General features: G+C 46.9%; 2 protein-coding genes and 1 long non-coding RNA gene across 3 annotated transcripts; 1 reads left to right on the top strand and 2 right to left on the bottom strand.

Annotated features, from left to right (window-relative positions):
- Positions 1-1481: 1481 nt before the first annotated feature.
- Positions 1482-14319, bottom strand: mfng (MFNG O-fucosylpeptide 3-beta-N-acetylglucosaminyltransferase). Its single transcript, XM_037472129.2, has 8 exons — positions 13679-14319; positions 9823-9868; positions 9543-9645; positions 8654-8807; positions 4788-4873; positions 4413-4578; positions 4242-4327; positions 1482-3855 (listed from the first exon to the last, which is right to left on the bottom strand). Exons 1-8 carry the CDS (start codon positions 13991-13993, stop codon positions 3804-3806), a joined length of 1008 nt encoding a protein of 335 aa, XP_037328026.2. The 5' UTR covers positions 13994-14319; the 3' UTR covers positions 1482-3803.
- Positions 14320-15885: 1566 nt separating this feature from the next.
- Positions 15886-24467, top strand: LOC119217919 (E3 ubiquitin/ISG15 ligase TRIM25-like). Its single transcript, XM_037471956.2, has 9 exons — positions 15886-16990; positions 17884-17979; positions 22079-22159; positions 22265-22417; positions 22492-22651; positions 22746-22784; positions 23022-23102; positions 23187-23255; positions 23655-24467. The coding sequence occupies exons 1-9, from the start codon at positions 16400-16402 to the stop codon at positions 24254-24256; spliced, it is 1872 nt and encodes a 623-aa protein (XP_037327853.2). The 5' UTR covers positions 15886-16399; the 3' UTR covers positions 24257-24467.
- On the bottom strand, positions 19267-21527 carry LOC119215919 (uncharacterized). The gene is made up of 5 exons (XR_009956955.1): positions 21161-21527; positions 20276-20350; positions 20040-20122; positions 19757-19928; positions 19267-19515 (listed from the first exon to the last, which is right to left on the bottom strand). It is a non-coding gene; the product is annotated as an uncharacterized LOC119215919 (long non-coding RNA).
- Positions 24468-24925: the final 458 nt, after the last annotated feature.

Genomic DNA, 24925 nt, shown 5'->3' with positions numbered 1-24925 from the left:
GAGAAGGTCTGACAGTTTTTGATAGTTGAGCCTCTGCAGTCATTTTAACTGCTGACTATATGTACAACCATGTAACCTCTGATATACGGTATATTACTGTGAAATAAACCTTATCGCCACTCACAGGCTGCAGCATTTTGTCTTTTCTAACGTCCTTTTTTTCCGGCAGGTGACCCCCCCGGAATCAGATTTCTGCTGCAGGGAAAACAAGACGACTCCTCAACAGAGCGTCTTCCAGCGGGATGAACGGCCTCCGGACCTCCTCACCCTACACTCCATTAGTCATCCCGGGCCTGATGCGTCGTCGCCCCCGGCAACACCAACGTGAGCGAACTGCAGAGGACGGCGTCGCAAAGCTGAGGAACGCGGAGAGCGACGAGGGGGGGGGCGGAGAGGCGAGGGAGGGGAGGGAGGGGAGGGAAGGACTCCTCTTCGTGCCTCAACGACTCCGCCACCTGCCTCCTTGTTTGCAACCGGGTGCTCATGTACGTTGGTGCCGGTGTTCTGGACCACGTCTCCGTGCTTCGTTCTATTCGCGCAGAAAGTGATGTCACGGAACAGAGGCTCGGCGCCACCAGCTCCCGCTGATGGAGATCAACTACCGACCAATCAGAGTACACGGAATCATGCTTTCTGGTGTTTTACTGTGTTCCAGTACATTCTAAATGACTTACAGCTGGAAGCCGTTAGCTTAGCATAGCGCATTTCTGCAACAAAAGTTTCTGAAAAATACCATGGTTTGGTTAAAAATGAGTTTTTTAAACTGAGGAATCTTGTGTAACAGAAACAGAAGTCACTATTATTACATCACTAACAACACTTTAAAGCATACTCCAGAGATTTGATTATAAATTTGTCCATCTTTGTACTTCCTGGCTAATCAAGAACAGATGCATTTTTTAAACCTCGGTCACTTGCACACGTAGGGTCGCCACCCGACTAAAATAGCGCGTCCCGTTTTGAATACGGGGTTAGTCCCGTGTTTTCCGAGTTGTCGTCAATGTAATCCTACCCGAATTATGTGAAGACTCGTCCTATTCTGCCCCTGATTGGGTAATCCCACTCTTCCTTTGATCTTTCTTTACACACCCTTTTTAGAGCCCTATCTGGACGACCCATTGGCGTCAGGGGCCCAGACTTCTTAACATATAGGTTTTGTCTTATTGTGTAAATTCTCAAATCCCTTCCCCTCCGTATTAGACTCGACAATTAAGCCGGGATTCAGGTAGAAGCAGCGCGAGCAGATCACCGGCGGAGAGGCTAATCCTCGGCAATCCCGCAGAATTTATTTCGTCCGACTCTCCAGCTCCCGAATTAATTTGAGGCGAAATGGAATCTGAAAATCGGCTTGTTTGTGGAACGCTCCGCCCGCCTCTCAGTGCTAAACGGGTCAGGGAGAGGACACACACACAACAGACCACAGAGACACGTCTTCTGCTGTTGCTGTTTATGGAGGGACGAAGACAGATTGACATGACGTGCAGGGAGGGGGGGGGGGGGCTCTGTGAAACCGAAGGGTCTTTGAACAAACAAGGTGATGGGATCACTTCCATGTGTTTCCCTCTTTAATCTAATTTATTTCCATATTCATTCCTCCACCCTGCTTCCTTCTCCTCTCTCCCTTTACCTGCGTCTCTTTCTGCCCCCCCTCCCTCATTCCCAACACAGCCGTCGGATAATCCACTCCCTCCATTTCCCAGACGTCAGATCTGTTCTTTCAAATCGACGGATCGCACAGGCGCTCGCCGACGGGGAGGCTCTGCTCGCCTCTCGGCTCCCCTGAATCGGGCCCCTCCCTTCGGCGGCGGAACCATCGGTGCCGCCAACAGCTGGAGTTTCCTGCTCCGATACTCGCGGCTCGTCCTCGCCATCTGTCTTGGACTCTTTTCCATTTCCCAACTGAACCCTTCTTCCCGGATTCCACCTTCTCCCCCAGTCTGTTCCTCCTGTCTCTTCTTCTCCTGCCTCTCAAAGGCCTCTAAAAGGCTCCAAATGGGGTCCGTTTACAAGCCAAGGTCCAGCACCTAGTACCTGTGAAGCTAAGGCGGTCAGTTAAACCAGTACGACATCTAGTGACCCATTTCAAGCAGAGGCCCAACATGTGACCCAGGAAGACGGTCCAAAGGGGAAAATCCCCTCGTCTGGATCTTAAAGGCTCGAGCTTTTCGTCCGGATGGAAATTCACCAGGTGTGCAGAAGCTGGACGGAAAACTGCGGGTCTCCTTCACATAATCCTCTTAAGTCTACTCGCATTCTCGCTGACAGTTACACAGGGAGGTCAGGCCCACTCTCTCCCAGCATCCTGTTGGCTTTGTTTTCGCGTGAAGACAGGAAACGAAACCCACCAGCAGCCCTGGGTGTGTTCCTCAGACGAGGTACTTCCTGGGGTCCTAGTCTGTTGCCCTGCGTGGCCCCCATAGCTACAAGGATCTTTGATGAAGAGCAGTAACTGAGTAGGGATGAAGATGTCCACAGGTGGCATGACGCGCACGTGAGTAGCAGTTAGCATCTGTGCCACACTCAGACCGCCCAGGACGTCTTTGCATTAAGTTCAGCAGGAGACGAGAAACACACAGAAATGGGGGCCTTTAAAGCCTGATACAGATCACATAGTTCCGTGATGGCCAGTACCTGATCTTCAGTGATCGGGATGGAAAGCAGAGGTGGCCGAGTAAATGGAACAGGAAGAAAGATTAGAAGAACTTTCTCTATTTGATGCTTTTGTTTAAATTGAAAGGATGTGCAGCTCGTTGCTTTCTGCGACTTCACGACGAAGATCGTAAACTTAATTTACTGCATCAAATCGTTTCAGGACGGTAATTCAGTGAAATGCACCTTGACTGAGCTACTCCTCCCTCTCCATCCACAGTTGATGTTAGGTGTGATGTTCTGGTCCAGGTGTTCCCGTGGCAGAGATGCGTCCTGCACATGACAGCCGACCGGCCTTGTCTTTGTGAGATTTGTTCTGCGGGCCCCCCCTCGTGCCTGCTAATGTCAGCTGGTTCTGGTCTCCGTGGCGCCGAGCAGCTTTCCCGGACTCCTTGAATATTCCGGGTAACACACAAATGAGACAATTTCTCCTTTCTTAATTGTTCTGAACAGCACCAACGCTGTCAGGGTCAGCGCAGGAGAGAGGAGGGGGGGAGGGAGGGAGGGAGGGGGGCAGGTTTCAGCCACGTCAGCCGTGATCTTCTTCAGTGGTTTGTTGTGTTTGTTTTATTTTCGAGGTGATGAATAAATGCAACTGAGGCTCGGCTCATTTTGCTCTGAGCCTCGGGTGAACCGCCTCGGGGTGGATGGAGGGTGGGAAGGGAGGGGAGGGAGAAAAAGGGAGGGAGGGAGGACAGGAGGTCTGGATGAGGCGGGAGATGGGGGTCAGAATGGTTCATTGTGTGCAGATTTCATCGGCACAAGGACGCCGTCTCCTTCATGAAAACACACACAAGGCCAAACACAACAAATCAAAGAAAACTCAAATAAATCCGGCAACTTCGACCTGGAGGCGACGATGTGGCCTCAGACCTCGTGTTCCTCCATGTACGGAACACAGAGGGTATCCAACAAACCAGATATATGTCCACATTTCATCAAGTCACTGTGTGTGCATTTTACACAGACATGTACAGATTGATTAGATTTTTGTGCTCCATCGTCTTGGTATCGTCTGTCCGGGGAAGAAGAGAAAAAGCCAGAAAACTGCTTTCTGCTTCCACTTCGTGTTCCTCTGGTTCTTCCTTCACGTCTCTAACCGACATCCATCTGCCGTCTCCTGGAGGAGACGACACACACCCGGGTGGAGGAGTTCAAGGACACCAGCTGGTGAAGGGATACAGCAAGCAGTGGACCGTCTTAAACCTGCAGGGGGCGCGAGAGGAGACTTTCAGTGGGGTAATAACATGGTCATTGTGGGTGCAATGGTTGGATGATGAAGAGATGATGTCATCCAATGTAGTCCACTTTACTTTAAGGTGTTACTCTTCAAATGAAATGTCCAATGCTGTGGTGTAAAGAGTTAATATTGTACTGGGGGGGTGAAATGTGAAAAATGTAAAGGTGAAACGGTGAGTCAGAGCCTCTGAAGCTTCATTTCAAGTAGCATCTTTTCCATCCTTATGTAACATATATTATATAATATTGTATCGTACGCACTGTCAATGGTGTCTCTAAAATAAGGGACGCTTAACCCTAACCCTAACCCCCCCCCCCCCCTACCCCCCCACCCCCCTTCTCTCAAAACAAACCTGGAGGGGTCGTCGGCTTTAGAAAAGCTTCCTTTCACCTCGATGCTGTTCATCCTGTTGTCAAACATCCCGTAGCTCAGAGTCACCTGCAGCGGACAAAACACAAGACCGGACAGGTAGTGAGAAGTGTGTGTGTGTGTTGGGAGGGGGGGTTATGGGGGGGGGGGGTACCTGGTGAAGGATGCTCCTGCGACTGAGGAGCAGCAGGTTCTCCAGGTGGGAGTGGAACAGAGGACAGTGGACCATGGAGATGCCCAGCTTCTTCTCCACGATGAAGCCCACCGTGCAGTCGTCAGGGAGACGGATGGTCGCCGAGGTGCGCTCGAACCGAGGGCCGCTGAAACACACGCACACACACACACACACACACACACACACACATCTTACTTTAGGTGGCTGAAGACATGTTTGCACACGCTGTGCCTTTACAGGCCCTGGGATGATTTCCTGGTTTATATGACAACAACAAACACACAGTTTCGGGACACATGACCCCTGAGTGAACGAGGTCACCTGCAGCTCCTATGCGATGCACTCGGTACGTACCTGGCCCACGGAGCCATCTTCTCCGCCAGCCGCCGGCTCAGACAGAACCCGGCTCCGCCTGTGGCGAACCAGAACCGCACTTCCCTCTGAGAGACACACCACAGATATTCAACCAGTGATGTCAGTGGAAACATATATATATATAAATATATACATATGTACATCCAGTATTTATTTATTATCAAGCTACAACGAGCCACTCGCTGATCGTTCAATCCTCTAAAGTGTTTTTTTGCTCCTCTGTGAAACATGAACCACGACGGATGGAAGTGAAAAGGGAATCAAACAAGTCTTGTGTACAGAATGGAACTTTGATCTTTGATAATTGATCTGTACAATGGAATCCTTCACATGCACATGCAAGGTGGTTTAATGTAGGAACAGAGGGAGGCTCTTTCAAAGCGGTGTTTCAGTGGGAGATTTTTAATAAGACGTCGGGGAAAATACTTACGCTTTGTTCTGGGTTTTTTTCGATGGATGTCGGAAGGATGAAATCTGACACCAATTATGATCGTTTAAAGGAAAAGTGTTTTGTTATTTTATACAATCCACGCTATGTTGGCCAATCAGATACGAGCAAACAGGTTTTTGATCCTCAAAAGGTTGAAGTTAAAAACCCTTCAATGCCTTCAAGGTAGAGGCCATTAGATAAAAGGTGTTGTACCTTCTTCCAGCTTGATCTAAGTATATTTTTATTACATGCAAACCATGTCTGTGAGACACAGATACTGATATGAAAAACCAAACGGAAGGAGCGTTTTACTCGCTGACCCCAAATAACACTTCTTCTCTCCTCTGTGGTTTCCCTTCAGACTCGTATTGATCGTTCGCTCCTTTCCAACCCCCCCCGATATGAATTACACGTCTGCATCGCTGCCGGTGGTCATTTCTCCAGCTGATGCTACGTGTTTGTTGGCTTCTTCTATGTGTTCAGTTGGTGACCCCTGTTTGCACTTCTCTGTCACGTTTACGTTCATCTCAAGCCTTCGATTCCTTTTGTATACTTTTCATTCCAGCGCATCTTTCTTTTCTATTTCTTTTCTTCTTGGGTTGAAGACTGTTGCTATTATTCCTTTTCTTCCACACCATTAATTTCCTGTTGTAGAGGAAGTAGAGAGAGGTTGAGCAAGAGATGGTGTTTTTTATTAATTTAAAATCGTCCATCCACCCCTAGTAGAGGAAAGGATAGAGAAATAAAAAATAGGACAAGAGAAAGGGGAAAGAGAAGGAAGGCAACGTGGGGAAGCAAATATAAATAAAGATATAAGTCTCAGTGTAAATGGGCTCAATCACAATCAGAGTGGAGAATGTGAGATAGAGAGAGAGAGAATGCTATTCAGTTTAAGTCAATGTGAGCATGTAATCATAATGTTACACACACACACCTTTGAATAGTTGCATGTTTATTCCAAATCAACCTCCTGCAGTTTTGACAACCTCTGGGAGGGTCTGTGTGTGTGTGTGTGTGTGTGTGTGTGTGTGTGTGTGTGTGTGTGTGTGTGTGTGTGTGTGTGTGTGTGTGTGTGTGTGTGTGTCTGTGTGTGTGTGTGTGTCTGTGTGTGTGTGTGTGTGTGTCTGTGTGATTTACCACTAATCAATATTTCCACCAAAACTCTAATCACTTATTTACTGACCACTTGGATCTCGAGATTCTTCCGATGTGAACAAAAGCTACGGAGCTACATGTTTCCTGCACTTCCATCCATCCATCCATCATCCTTCATCCAAACATCATCCTTCATTTATCTATCCATCTATTCATCCATCATCCTCCATCCATCCATCATCCTTCATCCATCCATCATCCTTCATTTATCTATCCATCTATTCATCCATCATTCTCCATCCATCCATCATCCTTCATTTATCTATCCATCTATTCATCCATCATCCTCCATCCATCCATCATCCTTCATTTATCTATCCATCTATTCATCCATCATCCTCCATCCATCCATCATCCTTCATTTATATATCCATCTATTCATCAATCATCCTCCATTCATTCATCCATCTATTCATCCATCATTCTCCATCCATCTTTTCATTCATCATCCTCCATCCTTCATCGATCCATCATCCTACAATCTTCAATCTATCCATCCCTCATCCTCCATCCTTCGTCCATCCATCCCTCGATCAATTATCCTTCATTCATCTAACCATCAATCCATTTATCCCTCCATCATCATCTATCATTTTCCATTAATCAGTCCATCCATCCATCTCTCCATCCATTCATCATCCATCATCATTCCAATGGCAGCATCCTCTCCTCATGTTCCATCAGCGTTGATGAGTGTTAGAGTAGAAACTGTAAGTATTGATTTGAACCGTATTGATTTTGAATGGCAGTGGTTAACGTGGCCGGGTTGCTTTTTGTCACAAAACCGATAAAAAGAGACATCAGCTTTGTTTTCCAGATCATTAGTGTCCTCGGTGAAGCCCCAGAGCATCGAAATGACAAGAAGAAATGAAGGAATGAACCAGGGATAAAACAAGGAAGGACAAAGGAAGAAAAACAAGAGATTTCCTTCTTTTCACAAAGTTGGCTTCGTTTTTTGTCCTTTTAGCAACTAATCCTAACACCTCAGATAACATCTACTTATGTGACAGACACACACAATTACAGATAAACATGTAATTTTAATTAAAGCTCAGTTTCTTCAGTCGGCTGAGATTAAAAATCAAACTGTTTGACTAGGAGAGTAAAACATAGATGTTTCTTGCAGTGGATGTGACTTGTAAACTGAAACTTCTTTTAGAAACAGAAGACAATTTCTCAAGAAACATCCGCACTTAAAATGCTTCAGAAACCTCTGTACTCGCCAACAAGATCATCTCTCAAAATGCTCATTGATCTTTGCACTACTAGCTGGATGCTTAATATTTGTCATGCTGGGTCAACAAGTTAAACAATTAAAATGGCGCAAGTTAACTTGTCCAGTAGCTACAGGGAACAAATTTAATTTGGAATATTCCCACAGTGCAACATCGGAAAATGAAAACGCGAAGAAAGGAAACCAAGACAGATGGCAGGTCAAAAGAATACAAACGAACCTGAGAGCAAAGGATAGAAAAAGTAGCAGGAGAAGCCTCTGTGAGAACCAGGGAGTGAATAACACAGCAGGTCCGTCCAGGCGGGGAAGAAGAAATAAATAATCAGTGCTAAGAAACAGCAAAGGGAGGGATTCAAGATGGAAAAGGGAGGTGAAGAATCCGGGAGCAGGACAGAAGGAAAACATCAATCTGTGAGGTTTAAGAAGGTAATGTATCTCAGAGGGGTCAACCCGCCTCACGGAGCTAACAGTCAACATAAATTAAATTCTCTCTCTGTTTGGGAGGCGTTTTAGTGGGGAGGCTTTTCCAATCCTGGGGAACCAGGGTAGGGAAAAGACTAAAGCCATCTTGTACGTTTGTCAGCAGCAAGTGATTTGATAGTGAAATGAGCAAACTGCAATCAGGCAGAAACAGAAAGAGTGCAAGGGCAGAACATTGCTAGTCCAGTCAGCTTGACTCGCTGACCCTTAACCTTGTTGTTATGTGTGTGGCCCAACCAGTCCTCCAAAATATCAGACAAACAAAAACAGCCCGTAACTGAGCCGTGTGTCGTTAATTGATCCATGACGCTGTCCGTGGTGCTGAAAGAGCACACAGATTTATAATAGTTCTTCTTCTTCTTCTGTCAGTGTGGATCTGGATTGATCTAATCAATAATCTAGATGATACGGCTCAACGGTTCTCTGGTGGCGATCGTGGGGAAACAAACCGGGTTTCTATTGCTTATAAGTCCTGCCGTGACCACACTGATGAAAAACCCTCCAGACCCCCTCTAAACAATCCTCCCGTTAAATGTGTAAGCGTACCGTGGCGTTGCCCTCCAGCAGCTCGTGAGCAGTGATTGGCTTGTCCAGGCTGGGTTTTCCCACGTAGATGTCGGCGTCCTGGGGAAAGGTCGAGAGGAGGGCGAGGAGGGCCTCCGGGTTCACGTAGTTATCATCGTCCACGTGACAAAACCACCTGAGGAGCCAGAGGAGATGCCACATGATTATGTCCACATAATTAACAAAATCATCAACACAGTGAAGGGGGCTCAACAACATCATCACTATGACTGTTAGCTGAATGGGCCCCTCCACAGCAGTGTTCATTTCGTTGACGAAAACTATGACGGAAAATGTTCGTTAACGACCTTTTTCCCATGAAGACGAGACGAAAACAGATCTTAAAAAATAAAAAATATGACAAAATCTATTCTAACTTTCGTTACAACGAGACAAGAAGAAAATGTTGGTGGTGATGAAGTCACAATACTTTTTTTCCACTTCGCATTTACCAACAGACATCGGACCATTAGGAACGACCGCGGATAGTCCGATCGACGGGGGTGGGAAACGGCCGCGGTGCGCCTTTCTAAGAAATCATCCAAAAACGTAAAGCTATTGATAGAACAACATATTAATGTCCAGTAAATATAAGCAATAAGACATATTTAGTCATTGCTTACAACACAGGGACGGATGCATTTTGATGTGTCTAGCACAAGGTGGGCTGAAGTACGAATGTATGAATGAACTTAACGTTGAGGGAAAATACTTGATACTGTTTGAATGTGAATATATGCATGCGACATGGTTACAGTACAAAAACAATGAATTCTAAAGGTAATAAATTGATCGCAGTAAATCCTCAACACCTGCTGCTCTAACAGCGGGGACCATCAAAGTTTGAAAGGATGACAGACGGATGTCTCACCGCTGGTCCGAGGCCATGAAGCCGTCGTACTCGGCGGACATCTTGCAGGAAAGGGCCTGCTGACTGTGATCTGACTGGCAGCCCGTTACCACCATGTTGTAACCTGGAGACGGAGAGAGGGACAATAGGCACAATGTGTCAATGGTTTCCCACATTATTATAATGTCAACATTTACAATTTATTCTTTTTGAAACAAATAAAATCAGAATAAGAGAAACATCACCAAATGTCCACATTCTTTTGATCTTAATCTATATTTGGGGTAGATATGCTGCTTACCATCTGACTGTAACTCCTCATCCTCCACGTCCGTGAAAATGAATGTCTATGAAAAAAATAAAAATAAAATTGATTTAAAAACGTTAGATATCAGATATTTATTCTGTAATAGATAGATAGATAGATAGAGGGATGGACGGATACATGGATAGATAATACAACACTGATCTCTGGTGGTGTACAACTGTAAAAACATTTTTGGTATTTGGTGTAGTTGGAGAGTCTAGTGTGGATGTTTAAAATCCTGCACCAGAAAGCTTTCGATGAATTCAATAGAAAATAGTTTTAAAAGTTTTTTAAAAATGTTTTAAAAAGTTTTTAAAAAACGTATTCTTTAATAAACCAAAAAGTGGACACACCGCTGACACGGACCAGGCACTTACACCAAAAACATGTAACAGGAAACAATGACACGACGAGGGGCACCAGGCACACAGGGCTTAAATACACAAGGGAGGTGCAGGTGATTGGACACAGGTGGAAACTATCATCGACACTGCAGACGATAACAGGACAAGGCAGGAAAAGAAGCTAACCCCAGGAACAAGAGACATGAAACTACAAAATAAAACAGGAAGGAGACCCAAACCGTGACATACAGTGCTGTATAGTAACAGCATTTCCGCCCATGAACAGCTAATAACTATAAAATGTATATTTACAGTATGACACTGTTAATAATTTAATGATTTAAATGTGTTGTGCTGTTTGACGGCGAGGTGGAGGAGCAGGTGGTGTGAGGTGGAGCGGCAGGTGGTGCAAATATAATTTCGATGAGATCACAATCGGAAGCCATTTATTGTCGTTTGTAAGAATAAAATGAGATAAAGTTTTTACATTGAATGTGTTAAATAAGAAGTAGACACTTGATGCAATGTGGTCACATGATGCAAGTAAGGGGCGGAGTTGGAGTTAACCAAACAAGTAATAAATACAGTAGTATACCGCAACTTTAAACAGTAGCTTGCTGTAAAAAATAATTTCTTCCAAGACGTCAACCTTTGCGATATTTTACAGTATTCAACTGTATTGACAAATAACAGTATATTCTATACTGAGAATTCCTCGTAATTTTACAGTAGTTTGTTACACTGTACACTTCACGTTACTTACATGCAGTTAAAAAATATCAAAGAATTATTTCTGATTTCATTAACTTGTGATGGTCATATTGTTCACAAAGACGGCTCTGGTCAGAGAGGGAAACAAGAGAAAATTGATCTTTCATCTGTCCAGTGGAGGGCACCCAAGCTCCCATCCAGATGTGTTTGAGTTTGTTCTTGTCCTCCATCCTCTGCCTAGCTTGGAGTTTTAAAACTTGAACCTTAAACCCGTTTTGGGTTGGGCTTTGGGAAGGGCGCTAGCATCGCAGTAGTGCTGATACGGGGACCAAAACATGTTCACAAACTGACACACTGACTTCCAATAAAAAGCCTGGCCCTTAACCGACCAATTTCAATGCGGAAGTGTGTTGAATGTTCTTTCTGCTGTCCACCAGGGGACAACTCCTCTGGTTCTACAGAAGTGTATGAGACAAATGAAAACATGAGTTCATGGTCTCAATCTCCAGTGTCAAGTCTTATTCAATACACCATAATGTTCATTTAGTAAATTACGGTCCATTAACAGTCAAACAGACCATAAAACGGCAGATGCTGTAGGGCGGGATACTGTGATTGACAAACTTCTACCAGAGACGTATAATGCTTTGAATTCCAGTCATGGTAACTCCGTTTGTTGGTGTAAAAAAACAATGTCAACGAGAACCAATCTCTGACGTTGCGATGACTACATCCATTTCTGACAAGGTACCAACCTCAGTCCTTTCATAAATTTTGAATACTCCTCACAAGCTTTACCGTAACGGAATCTGATCCTCCCATCCTGCAGCGGGAGGAACAATGAGATACCTGGTTAACACCTCCTCACCACTATCACCAAGGCAACCACCACCACCGTCTGCCCTGATGCAAAAAACGGAGAAAGTGCCACCACCCCAGTTTCCCCTCCTCCCGTCATAACTCAAAGTGACATATCTGCACTGAAAGCAGACAGCATCAGTCTGTCAGCATGGAGCTTCTTGTTAGCAGAGTTTAAAAAGAGGTTTCCATTAGGCAGATAAATCTCAGCTTGTTTTCCATTACGTGACATTAATACTTCAATATGATTTTCAAGCAATACTTCCTTGGACATCGGGATAACATTGTGATTTAATTCATAATAGTTGGGAAATATGCAAAATGCAAATATCTCCTTCTTTAGCTTAGCTTGAATAAAAAGGCAGGGTCAAACAGCAAGCCTGATTCTCTGCGCCACAGAATGCAAAGTCTAGTCTCTAGATGGGATCTCAACATGATTCATCCCGATTAAATGCGCCCACGTTGAGATCTCATTAATATTTAATCGCACGGTGCAGCTCAACAAACGAGTAACATCCTCATTTGTGCATGTTGAAAATATTGAATTGCCAAATTTTGCTTGTACAATTTCATTCGGTCTTCAGCGATCCTCAAAACTCCTTCCACAGCCAAACCATCAAGACAAACTTTCATTATCTCCAAAGCCTTTGGTCTATGAATAGATGGAAACCTTTGATTCTGTTGGATGAAGCCAATGCGTCACCTCTTAAGGCTTCATTCTCTGAAGTGACCATCAGGGGGCAACTCCTCCGGTCCTATAGAAGTCTATAGAAATCATTATTTAATCCCTCAGTAAACATCAGTCTCAATCTGTAGGTTCTAGTCATTGGCATGCTTACACACAATGGGAAGATAGTGAACATTATACTTATCAAACAACAACACAAGCGCTGTGTTAACGACAATAGCTGAACAACAACTTGATCGCGTTCATGCCGATCCTGATGTTGTAAAGGGAACGTTTCTGTCGCAACGCTGCCGTTTCCGGAGCAAAGTTGTGAAGCAAAAGTAGCTGTGGAGCTGGTTTGAATCAACTTTTCACCATGTAATACAGACACATCTTTGTGGGTGTGTGTGTGTGTAAGGGGGGGGTTGGGTTAGGGGTCTGTTCTGTAATCAACTTCCTGTTCTATGACCAGCTTCCGTTTGAGTATTGTTCACAGAGGCGATGCGCGGGTGCTGCTTCCCCTTGGCGAAGACGAACTGCGTGTACAGCTTCCTGGGGCTGTCTCTACACTCACGTATTCTATTACACGATGAAAAGCCACGTTCAATCTACAGGAATTCACCCACTGCAAATGAGTCTTTCACTCTGGAGAATCATGTCTCTTATTTAAATTAAATCTTTGGAAATGAGAAGCTGACAGAACACTTCCTCTTACTGCTCATGATTCACTCTGTTTCGTTTGTTCTTAAAGCAACTGAAACGCTGGTTGAGAGGTGGATTCTTGTTGTATCTGAGAGGTCATTTTGAAACTTTTTGTGTCTCTTTAATCCTCCTGTGTCCTTGTGGGTTTCTCATGTGTCTCTTTGTAGTAGTTTTTTGTTTTCTGTTATAGTCGGTTTTCATTTGGCAGGTGACTATTAGATTTAGAATAGAATAATAGTGATTTAGTCACTTTGGGATTCATAAAGAACTAAACTGAATGAGAAAGTGGAGAGGTGGGCGATCAATAGACTTCTTGTAGGATCAAAGTTCTCACCTGAAAGCTTCGTCACTTGTTGTCTGAGACTAACCTCCCTCTCACCAAAGCAAACCCAGCCTGTCAGTTTGGTTGGACATGAGAAGATGGGGTTTGTCCATCTTCATATTAGCTACCAGCAGGACGGAAGTGAATGCTTTCATGAATCTATCTGTCATAAGAGCTACGATGTTTGCTCTAAGGACCAGGAGCTCACGGTGCAGGAGCCCCGGCAGAAAGGACGCGCACACTCACGTGCGCCTTGATCCTGGAGATCCACGTCGCCGTCAGGAGCGCGAGGCGCGTCCGGTGGAACCGCCCGGTGGTCTTCACGGCGACGTAGATGTCCTCGAGCTTCAACTCGGGGACACGCGGGGCCCCTTCGGAGGGCCCCCTGCCGGGACCCGGGTCCCGCGGGGGCCCCCCGGTCGGGCCATGCTGGGCGGAGCGGCGGGGGGCCACGCTCAGTTTGGGATGGCTGCTCGTGCTCAATTGAAAATCCACGTAGAGAATGAAGAAGAAGGTGACGATGAAGACGGGCAACTTCCGACGTATCGATCTCCTCAGCATGGTGGAGTTCTTCTTTGTTTATTTCGGTCCCATGAAAATCATCTTCTTGTTCTTCTCCTCAAGTTCTTTTTTGTTGTTACTTAGCGGCTTCTTCTCCATCACCACAACGTCTTCCTCATCTTTAACTGATTCCTCGCTGTTCCCCATTGATCAAGTGTTTGATTGGATGCCTGTTATTATCAGAATGACGTAACAGCTGTAATCGATTTGTAGGGCTCGTGTCTCTCCTGTTTCAAAGAGGCTGAAGCTGATTGCTTTCCTCTCATCTCCTGTCCCTCGGATAGATTTGACTTGTCACAGTCTCTGCCTGCCAAGTGACACCAGTAGTCAAGCTACACGGAACCAAACCGGTGCAACTTCCTGCCATGGATTTCACAATAAACTGCTAGTGTGAGTATTTGCAATAGTACTTCCGGTAATTTAATAAGCCCATTTATTTGAGACGTAGGTGTTTTTAGCTCCATTGTAGGAAGACACTTTACGAGGCGTTTGGTTTTGCATCTCTTTGTATTTATTTTGTGTGTTTTGTGGTCATTTGGTCTCATTTCTCTGTGCATTTTGTTGAAGTCCTTTTGTATTTTCTTGCAGTAGTTTTGTGTCTCTTTGTGGTAATTCTTTGATCTCATATATTGTACGCCGTCTCTTTCATGTCATTTTGTGTCTTTGTGGTCTTTTTTTGTATATTGATATTGCATCTTGTACCTCTTCCTGTACACTACGATACCTTCTGTACCTTCTCCCCTGCATGGACCTGCCTGTTTCACTGGGGACAGCAGATCTTTAGGGCAGAAGCTGCTGCCTGAGGAGAAGCATGAATACAGATATCTGCCTCCTCTAAGTATTTTTTGTTAAGGCGTCTATTCAAATGTTGAAAGTTTAGGGCGTATGAGGGCGTAGAGAATGATGGTGTATGTGAGCATTACCATCCTTTATATCTCACAAGTTGTTCAAGACACTTTTGGGTTGATACAATTTGATGGAAAATGCGACAATATTAGACGACTTGACTCGAGGAGCAACGTAGAGAAACACATGCTGTGATCTGATGTTAGAAAAAGTTTCCGTTTCCTGCTCAGTTTTGACAGTTTTAAAGTTGTCATAATGACATTTCGTAGAGACGCGTTGGCCAGTTGACTCCTGGAGGAGCTGCAGGCCTCTCTGATCCCGTCCAATACTGTTTCCATTGTTCCCCGTCTCTGGAGACCGGGACCAAGGAGACAAAGAGCTTGGTACAATTAATTCACCTCAGACCCTCATCACCACCTTTGTTGATTTTTTCCTTTCTCAGCATTCTCGCCTTACATCCATCCCTCCACCCCCCTGACCCCCCTTTCTCTAGATCTCTCTCCTCTCAGCTGCTTCCCTCCTCTTCTCCACCCTCTCCACTACTACGAGTCTCAGGGAGGACCGCCCCCACCCCCCCTTACCCCCGCCCGTCCCGGTCCCGTGAGTAAACCAAAGACGCCCGGGGCACACCCTGGTGGGTAAAAGGCCCAGGATCCCCTTACGGCGCGCTGAAAGGGGCTCTTTCTGACACGGTGAGTACATCACAGAAAGGGCCCGAGGAGTCGAGGGACTGGACCCCCTCTCCGGGGCTTTTGTCTGTCCGCCTGCTCTGAGCTCTGCGTGAGACCCGGACCTGGACCGCCCTCAAGTCCCAGGCTGGGAATGGACACCGCGACGGGGACACAAGTGGGAAGTCATGAGCGCCATTGGTTTATAATACATGTTTATTAAACTGTTTGTAGTGAGATTCTGAACTTGTTTCACTTCAATCATTTGGAGCCACTAATCCTCGGTTCCTCACAGAGGAATCCACAGCCCTGTGTGTGTGTGTGTGTGTGTGTGTGTGTGTGTGTGTGTGTGTGTGTGTGTGTGTGTGTGTGTGTGTGTGTGTCAGAGCAAAGCTCAAGTACCTGAAAATCCCCCCTCATGACTTTCAATCTCGCTGCTGAAATTCACAGCAGGGCGTCCGTAGGCTTTCGGGGAGGACAGCATAAAGGAAGTCCAATGAGCTCCAATGAGGTCACATGACTTCATGTTGGGCTATAAAGGAAGTCCAATGAGCTCCAATGAGGTCACATGACTTTATGTTGGGATAGAGGAACTCCAATAACACAAATCAAAGACGCAAATCACAGATTGTATACCTTGATTTGAAAGTGATACTAACCTCTAACAATATCACGTATAATGCTAACAAAAAACACAAAACTATGTTGTTAAAACTGGGATGTGGGTAGAAATGTGAACAGAATCTCTCGCAAAACAAATTGGACGAACTGGTCCTTTAAAACCTGCCACATGCCTGTAAGGAGGAAGTGAGGGCAAATCCGCCCGCGTACTGTACGACATTACGGAAGAGCTGTCAACTTCACAACAAGTGGAGACGAGGAGGGGGACGTCATGGCCCAGGCGAACATCTCGGTGACGGAGAACCAGTTCAGGTGTCCCGTGTGCCTGGACCTCCTGAAGGACCCGGTGTCGACCCCCTGCGGACACACCTACTGCATGGCGTGCATCAACAGCTACTGGGACCGGGCGGACAGGGCCCACTTCAGCTGCCCGCAGTGCCGGGAGGCGTTCAGCCCGCGGCCGGTGCTGCGGAGGAACGCGGTGCTCGCCGAGGTCGTCGGCGAACTCCAGCTGAGCGAAGCGCGCCGCGCGCCGCAGCGCCACCTCGGGGGGGTCGGCGAGGTGCCGTGCGACTTCTGCGCGGCGGGGAGCCGGCTGCGCGCCATCAAGTCGTGCCTGGTCTGCCTCACCTCCTTCTGCGAGCTCCACGTCCTGCCGCACCGGGAGGTGGGCACGCTGCGGCGGCACAGGCTGGTGCCCGCGGTGGAGACCCCGGCGGAGCGGCTGTGCGCGCAGCATCGCCTGGGGCTGGAGCCCGCGGGCGGGGCCGGCTCCGAGGGGGAGTGGAGCGGGGACTGCCTGCTGTGCGAGGCGGACCGGGAGGAGGCGCGCACCGTGGACGGCCAGAGAGCCAAGAGACAGGTATGGAGACGGAGACGGTCCCCGGACCCTCAATGAGATGCAGTAGTTCACACCTGGTGCAAGGTGTGTCCAAAGCGAATGTTGAAGCGTCATTCTGTGTAGTGACCAGCAGGGGGCGACTCCTCTGCTCCCATAGACGTCTATGAGGAAATGACTCTACTTCTGTGTAGTGACCAGCAGGGGGCGACTCCTCTGCTCCCATAGACGTCTATGAGGAAATGACTCTACTTCTGTGTAGTGACCAGCAGGGGGCGACTCCTCTGCTCCCATAGACGTCTATGAGGAAATGACTCTACTTCTGTGTAGTGACCAGCAGGGGGCGACTCCTCTGCTCCCATAGACGTCTATGAGGAAATGACTCTACTTCTGTGTAGTGACCAGCAGGGGGCGACTCCTCTGCTCCCATAGACGTCTATGAGGAAATGACTCTACTTCTCTCTTGATTTATTCCCTCAGTAAACATTGTAAACATGAGTTTATGGTCTCAGTCTCTAGTTTCAAGTCTTCTTCAATGCAGCATGATGTTCATTTAGTGAATGATGGTCCATTTAGAGTCAAACAGACCATAAAGCAGGGGATGCTTTAGGGCTGATTAACAGGTTACTACCAAAAAGTTGTCCATCCTGGAAGTTAATGGCGATGATGGTATTTGGTAGTTTTCCATCATCTTACAGCAGCAAAATCAAAGCTTCGAAAGGTGAAACTAACAACAATTCGATCATTTCAAAACAATCTCCACAAACTTTCTTTGCCACGCTATAAAATCGCTGACTTTTAAATTTTGAACATAAATCCCTGCCACCACTTGTAATATAACTCGACCCAGCTTTCACCTGAAAGACAAACATGAATGTTTACCTGAATGTTCTACTGGTCCCACCAATGTCCATCAGCTGCAGCTCCAGGAGTCCCAGAGGAGGCTTCAAGGGAGGACGCGGAGCGGAGTGAGAGAGCTGGAGGAGTTTCAACGAAGCCTGGAGTCCCTCAAGGTGAGACACACACACACACCTATGGCTGGAATACACCGCTGCTGCTTATCCATCATCTACCTCCCGAGGACACCGTGAAAAGGGGGGACGTTCACTATGAGTCGTCACAATGTCACAATCAGGCTTTTATCGTTTCTATTACTCGTAAATCGTGGGCTGATTTAGTAACAATTGAAGCAAAAGAAGTGTCTGAGATCTGAGATCTTGAGCAAAGTGTTTAAAGGTCTTTAGATGGTGTGTGTGTGTGTGTGTGTGTGTGTGTGTGTGTGTTGGTGTGTGTGTGTGTGTGCTATATGCAGAGGCCCGAGATAATGGGTTATAAATAGAGTTCCCTTGACATTTAAACACACACACACACCTCCTCATGGGTAACGTCAGGCTCACACACTCCCGTCGCTCCATCTCCATCTGAGACACACACACACACACATAGTGTTGTATCAGTTTCCACTGCAACGCTAATTCATGTTCCAGTTCCTCTGCCCCGCCTTTGGTCCTCCGGGAAAGCCTTTCCTCCTCCCTCGCCTCCTCTCCTTCCTCCTTCCTTTCCTCAGCACCGTCTCCATCAGCTCCATGTTGCTCCGTCTTCCTGGAAAACCACTTGATTATCTTCTGAAAAATGCCACTGGATCAGAGCTCGTTCAGCTGGCTTCAGCATCCGATGCAACGAGACAGCCGACCGAAAAAGAACTTACAGATGGATTCATATAAAGTGAAACGCATAGATACACTGTAAATTATTTCCCCGTTAAATAACAGGAATTTACTGGCAGCAGGGTTACCATTATTTTCATGTTATTTTAACAGTTTATTCCTGTTAATGTTTTTTTACAGTGCACACCCGTAATGTTTTTTAACAGGAATTTACTGGCAGCAGGGTTACCATTATTTTCATGTTATTTTAACGGTTTATTCCTGTTAATGTTTTTTTACAGTGCACACCCGTAATGTTTTTTAACAGGACTTTACTGGCAGCAGGGTTACCATTATTTTCATGTTAAATCACCATTTATTTAGTTTCCTTTAAATATTGCTTTTAAAATGTATTGATTATTATTTTAGCATAGTAATGTGTACCATTGATTGTAATATACATATTTCTAGCTTGAGTTATTATAAGAATAGGCATAATACATCACATAACACTTAAGTGAAAGAAAACGAATAGTTCCATGTTCAAATGAACTTTTTTATTGTAATAGAAACACTGAAAGTTAAATACTTACAAATGTAGGCACATATAGATTGGATCAATCACAGAAAAATACACTACATTGCCCAGAATGCACCTGAACACACCTCCACTGAAAGAGAGAGAGAGAGAGAGAGACATAAATAATAGAACGTCTGAAAAGTAAAATTTATTGAAACAATGGCAAAGAGCATGAATGTATGTATCTATCTCACCTTTTTGAAATGAAATCCCACTGGAAGTCCATCAGTCTGCGCAAGAGGCTGGCGATGTGTGAATTTACCGTTCTTTTTTTCCCCTTTGCAGCCTTTGTCCCCTTTTCTGGGTTTATACCCACAAAGCGTCTGAAAAATTATACACGGGTTGGAAATCTAGTAATTCACACAGACTAACACTACAACAAGACAACAAATGTCCATGAACTATCCTCAACATACTATCCTATGCATCTATGAATATTGTAAGTTGCACTAAAACTTTCTAAAGCAAAGTTAATTGCTAAATCCCATCACCAGACCTGCTGAAACCATGCTTGAGCCACAGCTAGGCCAGAACAAATGCAGGTGTTAACAGACAATGTCTTACCTCTGGATGGATTCAAGTGTGCACGCTGCCTCCTCTTGGTACTGTAGGTTGAAGATATAAAAACCGGAGAAAAAAGACGCCAGCCCTGTCACAAAGGTCGACTGGATCCCTTCGCCCACAATCTGGCCCTCAATGCTCAGCATCCAGCGTTGGAAGTGGTTTCCTGTTTCTCCTGAAACAGAAATGTTTTAACTGTCAAATTTCTGTTTTAGTTTTCATTTTGAATACAGAGTTTAGTTTGATACCATTTAATTCACTACATACAACACTAAAACCAACTTACCAAGAAGTATCAGACGAGGCGTTGCAGGTAAAGCTAGTGAACTCTCAAGGTCAGCTGCACTGGCATATCAAGTCCTGAGACATCTTCGGAAAAGTGAGACAGAAGAAGATGGATGACTTGATAGGACAGCTCGACATCATCATCAAGCTGACTTCCTTCATCCTTTCATTTGTCGGTTTAGTCTTGAACAACACAAGACTTATTGATAGATTATAAGACACCATTCAAATTTCCACCTGGTTCTGAGGGATACATGCAGTGAGATCTTCTTGATCAGCAGTGTGATCAGGGATAGTGCCCTGCATCTGCATCTGTAATTAAAAACAAAAACAAATGTAATGTAAAATAGACACACCCAGGGTGGGAAATTAGCACCTGCCACAAGCCAATGGCGGGTGACTTTGCCTCGCATACAAGGCACAGTGGCGGGTGGAGTGGTTTTCAGCGCTCTAGTCTGTGACACATATAGCTAATCTGAAGTACAGACTAGAGGGCTACATTGGGATTGTGTGCCGCCGGGTCCCGCGAGACCCAACGCAAATCTCGCAGGAGCGCCAGCGGGCGGTTTAAAAAAAACACAGCGGAATCAGAACCATCCCACACCAACCGTCCCGTATTACCCGGAACATCCCGAATTATGGGCAATTTAGATTTGTCCCGGCCGGGACAGCTCCAGTCCCGATTCCCTATCACAGCCTGCTAAGTCAATGACGCGCGAATAACTCCCGGATGTTGTGAAGTTGTGACGCATCAGACCAGTGCGCGCGGGTGCCGGGTGACCAGAGCGGAGCATGTGAAGTTGTTCAAGCCCGGCCGCCGACGCTAGCCCCCCCCCCGCCCCCGTTGAGACCGCCCGCTAGCCCCCCCGCCCCCGTTGAGACCGCTAGCACTAGCATTATTTATAGATTTAGATCGTATACATGAACGGACATAAAATAAGCGCATTGTTTTGTAAGATTAATGGACAAACTATCGAAACTTTGCTAGCTTGAATCACCTCGGCTCATTAGCAGCTAGCTAAATTAAACTTCATAGTGCAAGTCCGTGGCGTTTAGTATACCTCAACATCACTGATAAATGTTAACTATGCATGACTTTAAAGAAATTCTAGTTAATCTCACCGGATTGTTGTGGTTTTCCTCGATGTAACCAGAGCGATCCTCCGACATGGAATGGCCGTGTGTCCGTTGCGTTGCAGGTTCAAATGCCTTCTTACTCGCTCTTTGCCAGAATGCAAAAAATACTGTATGAACCTGTTATTTCAGAAAGTGGCGCGAACGTGATCAGAAAGACACACACACACACACACGCACACACACATCTACACACACATATACACACACAGATTTGGAGCGCAGTTAGTCAATTAAATGTTAGGTGTCTCGTTTAAAATCGGGAGGTATGATTATGGTAATAAAAGCAAGATGATTCTTTATAACATTTGCAGTACAGAAATCACGTGGTGTTCTGTCTAACCTTCATTCAGTGAATGCATACAATATTTAATTTCTTAATATGCAACATCGACAATATTGAATTAGTCATTGTTTTGCAACTTACAAAAACGAAAAATTGCTAACTTCTCCAATGATAAATAATATATTTTTTATAATCTAAGCATAAAATTGCGTTTATCGGCACTTATCCCCAAAACATGACCATACCAGACCATCTAACTCTGGCCGCCATCTTTGAATGTTCGGTTGTGCTGTTAAATAACAAAAATGAATGTTATTTAGCAATGAGGTGTTAAATAACATACATGAGGCGTTATTTAACATGTATTCCCTAAAAATTTACAGTAAGCTGCAGTTATTACAAATAACAGGTAAATCATGTTGAAATTTGGGTGTAAATTAACGGAAACATTTAACAGTGTAGAGTAAAAAGGTGCATTTGCAGCACGTTGCCACTGGGGGGCTACACTCACATTACTGACATCTCATTCAGAGACCACAGAGACCTTGTATGTGCTCAGCAGAGAAGTCCACAGATCCCTTTGAAAGGTGCCGGTCCGTCTCCTCTGTTCTGCGTCTCAGGCGTCGGCGTCGGCCGCGTTGGAGGACAGCGACGCTCTGTTTGCAGACCTGGCCCTCCGTCTGGAGAAGACCAAGGCAGAGGTCAGGAGGGACAGGGGGGGGTAGAACCACTAGTTCCACTCCCGCTTCTTGCAGTTCGGTCCGATTGGCCGCTGCGGGGTGCTAAACTGGGGCCGTGTGCCGCAGGTCCGAGCGCTGCTGGAGGCCAAGGCGTGCGCGGTGGTCGGGAGGGCCGAGCGGGACGTGGAGGCGCTGGAGGAGGAGCTGGAGGAGCTGAGGAGGAGAGACGAGGAGATCAGCCAGCTCCTGCTGAGCGAGGACGACGCCCACTTCCTGCAGGTGAGACGATGACCGAGAGGAGGAAAAACCAAGGGCCGCTCTCCACTCTTCCGCTCTCTGTCTCCCTGCGCCAGGCGGCCCCCCCGCTGTGCGGCCCCCTCGCCGCCGGGCGCCACTCCACAGACCTGCGCCGGCCCGCGGAGGCGTTCGGCGGCGCCAGGACGGCGCTGTGCCACCTGCGCAGCCGCGTGGAGGAAGTCTGCAGGGACGAGGCGGACAAGATCAGCCGCGCCGGTACCACAGAATGATAATAAATAAATAATGAACGTTTTAGCCATAAAACATAAATACTGGGAACTTTAAGTTTTTTTTCCCTTTTTTTCTCCAGTCAATGAAAACTACGTGTTGGGTGGAGAGTGTGTGACGGGTAAGCATCGGAAACGAGCCACACACACACACACACACACACACACACACACACACACACTCTGAGGGTCATTTGTTCCCATCGCTTTGGATGCTGAGATGGAATCTGGTGATCTGGTTATTTAACTAGTAATGACGTTGCTTTTTTCTGCTGCAGTAAAACGCTGAACCTTTCAAACGTTTGATTATACGTGTATAATAATATGATAATATGAATTACATCCATTGTCTTGGGGAGGTGGCAGATATTTCAGTGCAGAGAACTCCAAACCGGCCCAAACCCAACCGAGCCTCGGTGCAGGGCAGCACACCCCAGGGGGTAAGTGGACCCGTGTACATGCCAGTTAAGATTCAAGGTGTTGTATGTTTACTACACACCGGTCTGTGTGTCTCCTGCCGGCAGCGTCCTTCGCTCTGTCCTCGTTGTCTCTGCAGCCGGCCGACCAGAGGATGAGGGCGGCTTTCCTCAGGGGTGAGTAACCCTACGTCAGAGCCCCCCTCCCCCCCCCTCTTCATCGCGTGGGACAGCCATGGACGTGCCCCCCCCCCCCCCGAGTCTTCCTCCCGTCCCTCCCAGCGGGGACGCGAGAGACTCAAAGTGGTCACAAGGAAACAAACAAAGAGTCAATATTGTAAAATGTTGCTGACTTTGCCTGTAAGCGTTTCACAATCTTTACTCAGAGACCCTCGGTTCAGACACCGAAGAAAACATCAGCACCCAGATGTGGGTTTTGTTGCGTAATCGTCGACACGCAGATGATTGAGAAGCATCTCCTTTTATCTTCAGACTTTGGCTGCTGATGACCGTGTTTTTTCTTCCTTTGTGGTCGTGACAAACACAAATAATCAAACGTTGCCTCCTGTGCTGCAGTTTCATGCGGCCTCTCCCTGGACCCCGACACGGCCCACCCCACCCTGGTTCTCCTCGAGGGGCCCCAGGGGGCCCGCTGCGGCGCCGAGCCCCAGTCCTACCCCCCCGCCCCGCAGCGCTTCGACTCGGTGGCCCAGGTCCTGTGCCGCGAGGGCCAGTCGGGCGGCGCCAGCTACTGGGAGGTGGAGTGGCGCGGCGGCGGCGGCTGGGTGGACGTCGGCGTCACGTACCGAGGCATCGGCCGCAAAGGCGGCGGCAAGCCGTGCCTGCTGGGCCGCAACCGCGACTCGTGGCGGCTGAGGTGCACGCGCGCCGGGTACGCCGCCTGGCACGCCGACCGCAAGACCACGGTGGCGGCGCCGCCCTGCCCGCGGGTCGGCGTGCTCCTGGAGCGGCAGAAGGGGGCGCTGTCCTTCTACAGCGTGTCGGACGCCGTTGTGCTGCTGCACACCTTCCGCTGCGCCTTCTCGCAGCCGCTGTACCCGGCCTTCCGCCTGGACCTGGACGCCACGCTGCTCCTGTGCCCCGCCGCCGCGGACCGAGGGAGCCCGGGGGGGTCGGGGGGATCAGGGGGGTCGGGGGGGCAGCGTTCATGTGACTAGGAATGAATGTGTGAGAAGGAAGCGTCTGAAGAATGTTCCCTCAACTCGTCCTGAACACTAAGATGAATCGATGCTGTATTTTTATGTGCCTGCTGAACACAGCTGTGGAGAAACATTAAGAAGAAAAAATGGTTCATGGTTTAAGAACTGATTCAATTATTATTCGTCGAGATGCCTTCACTTCGGCTCGCAATAAACTGGTCCAAAGGTGTCTGAGTCTAATGTCTTTTCCCATAGACGTCTATAAGAAAAATGACTACTTAATTTATTCCCTCAGTAAACATTGTAAACATGAGTTTATGGTCTCAGTCTCTAGTTTCAAGTCTTCTTCAATACAGCATGATGTTCTTTTAGTGAATGATGGTCCATTTAGAGTCAAACAGACCATAAAGCAGGGGATGCTTTGGGGCGGGGCCTAACGCTGATTGACAGCATGTATCCAAGGCCGGGTCTGGGGGTGTTTACTCCACTAGCAGTGTGTGGTTTTATCACATATAAATACTTCTTTGTACTTCTAAACCAACGTGTACCCAGTGACTGTATTTACATTTGTATGGACGCACGCGGTTCGATGTTCTGTTCTGTTCTTTTAGCGCAATAAGGACACCGAAAAGGAAAAGTGACGTGGACCTTTGAGTCTAAACACAAGGGAACCACTTCCGGCCTATG

The sequence above is a fragment of the Pungitius pungitius genome, chromosome 9 (genome assembly GCF_949316345.1).
Source record: "Pungitius pungitius chromosome 9, fPunPun2.1, whole genome shotgun sequence".
Taxonomy (NCBI): Eukaryota; Metazoa; Chordata; class Actinopteri; order Perciformes; family Gasterosteidae; genus Pungitius; species Pungitius pungitius.
Note: the sequence above shows the minus strand (reverse complement) of the source record. Positions and strands in the feature narration are given on the sequence as shown.

Excerpts from the sequence above, each read along its gene's own strand:
- mfng (XM_037472129.2), bottom strand. The coding sequence starts at position 13,993 with ATGCTGAGGAGATCGATACGTCGGAAGTTGCCCGTCTTCATCGTCACC. Across the intron at positions 9,869-13,678 it reads TCTCCAGGATCAAGGCGCAC|ACATTCATTTTCACGGACGT; the intron begins GTGAGTGTGCGC and ends TTTTTTTCATAG. Across the intron at positions 8,808-9,542 it reads TTCATGGCCTCGGACCAGCG|GTGGTTTTGTCACGTGGACG; the intron begins GTGAGACATCCG and ends CTGGCTCCTCAG.
- LOC119217919 (XM_037471956.2), top strand. The coding sequence starts at position 16,400 with ATGGCCCAGGCGAACATCTCGGTGACGGAGAACCAGTTCAGGTGTCCC. Across the intron at positions 17,980-22,078 it reads GAAGCCTGGAGTCCCTCAAG|GCGTCGGCGTCGGCCGCGTT; the intron begins GTGAGACACACA and ends TCTGCGTCTCAG. Across the intron at positions 23,256-23,654 it reads GAGGGCGGCTTTCCTCAGGG|TTTCATGCGGCCTCTCCCTG; the intron begins GTGAGTAACCCT and ends CCTGTGCTGCAG.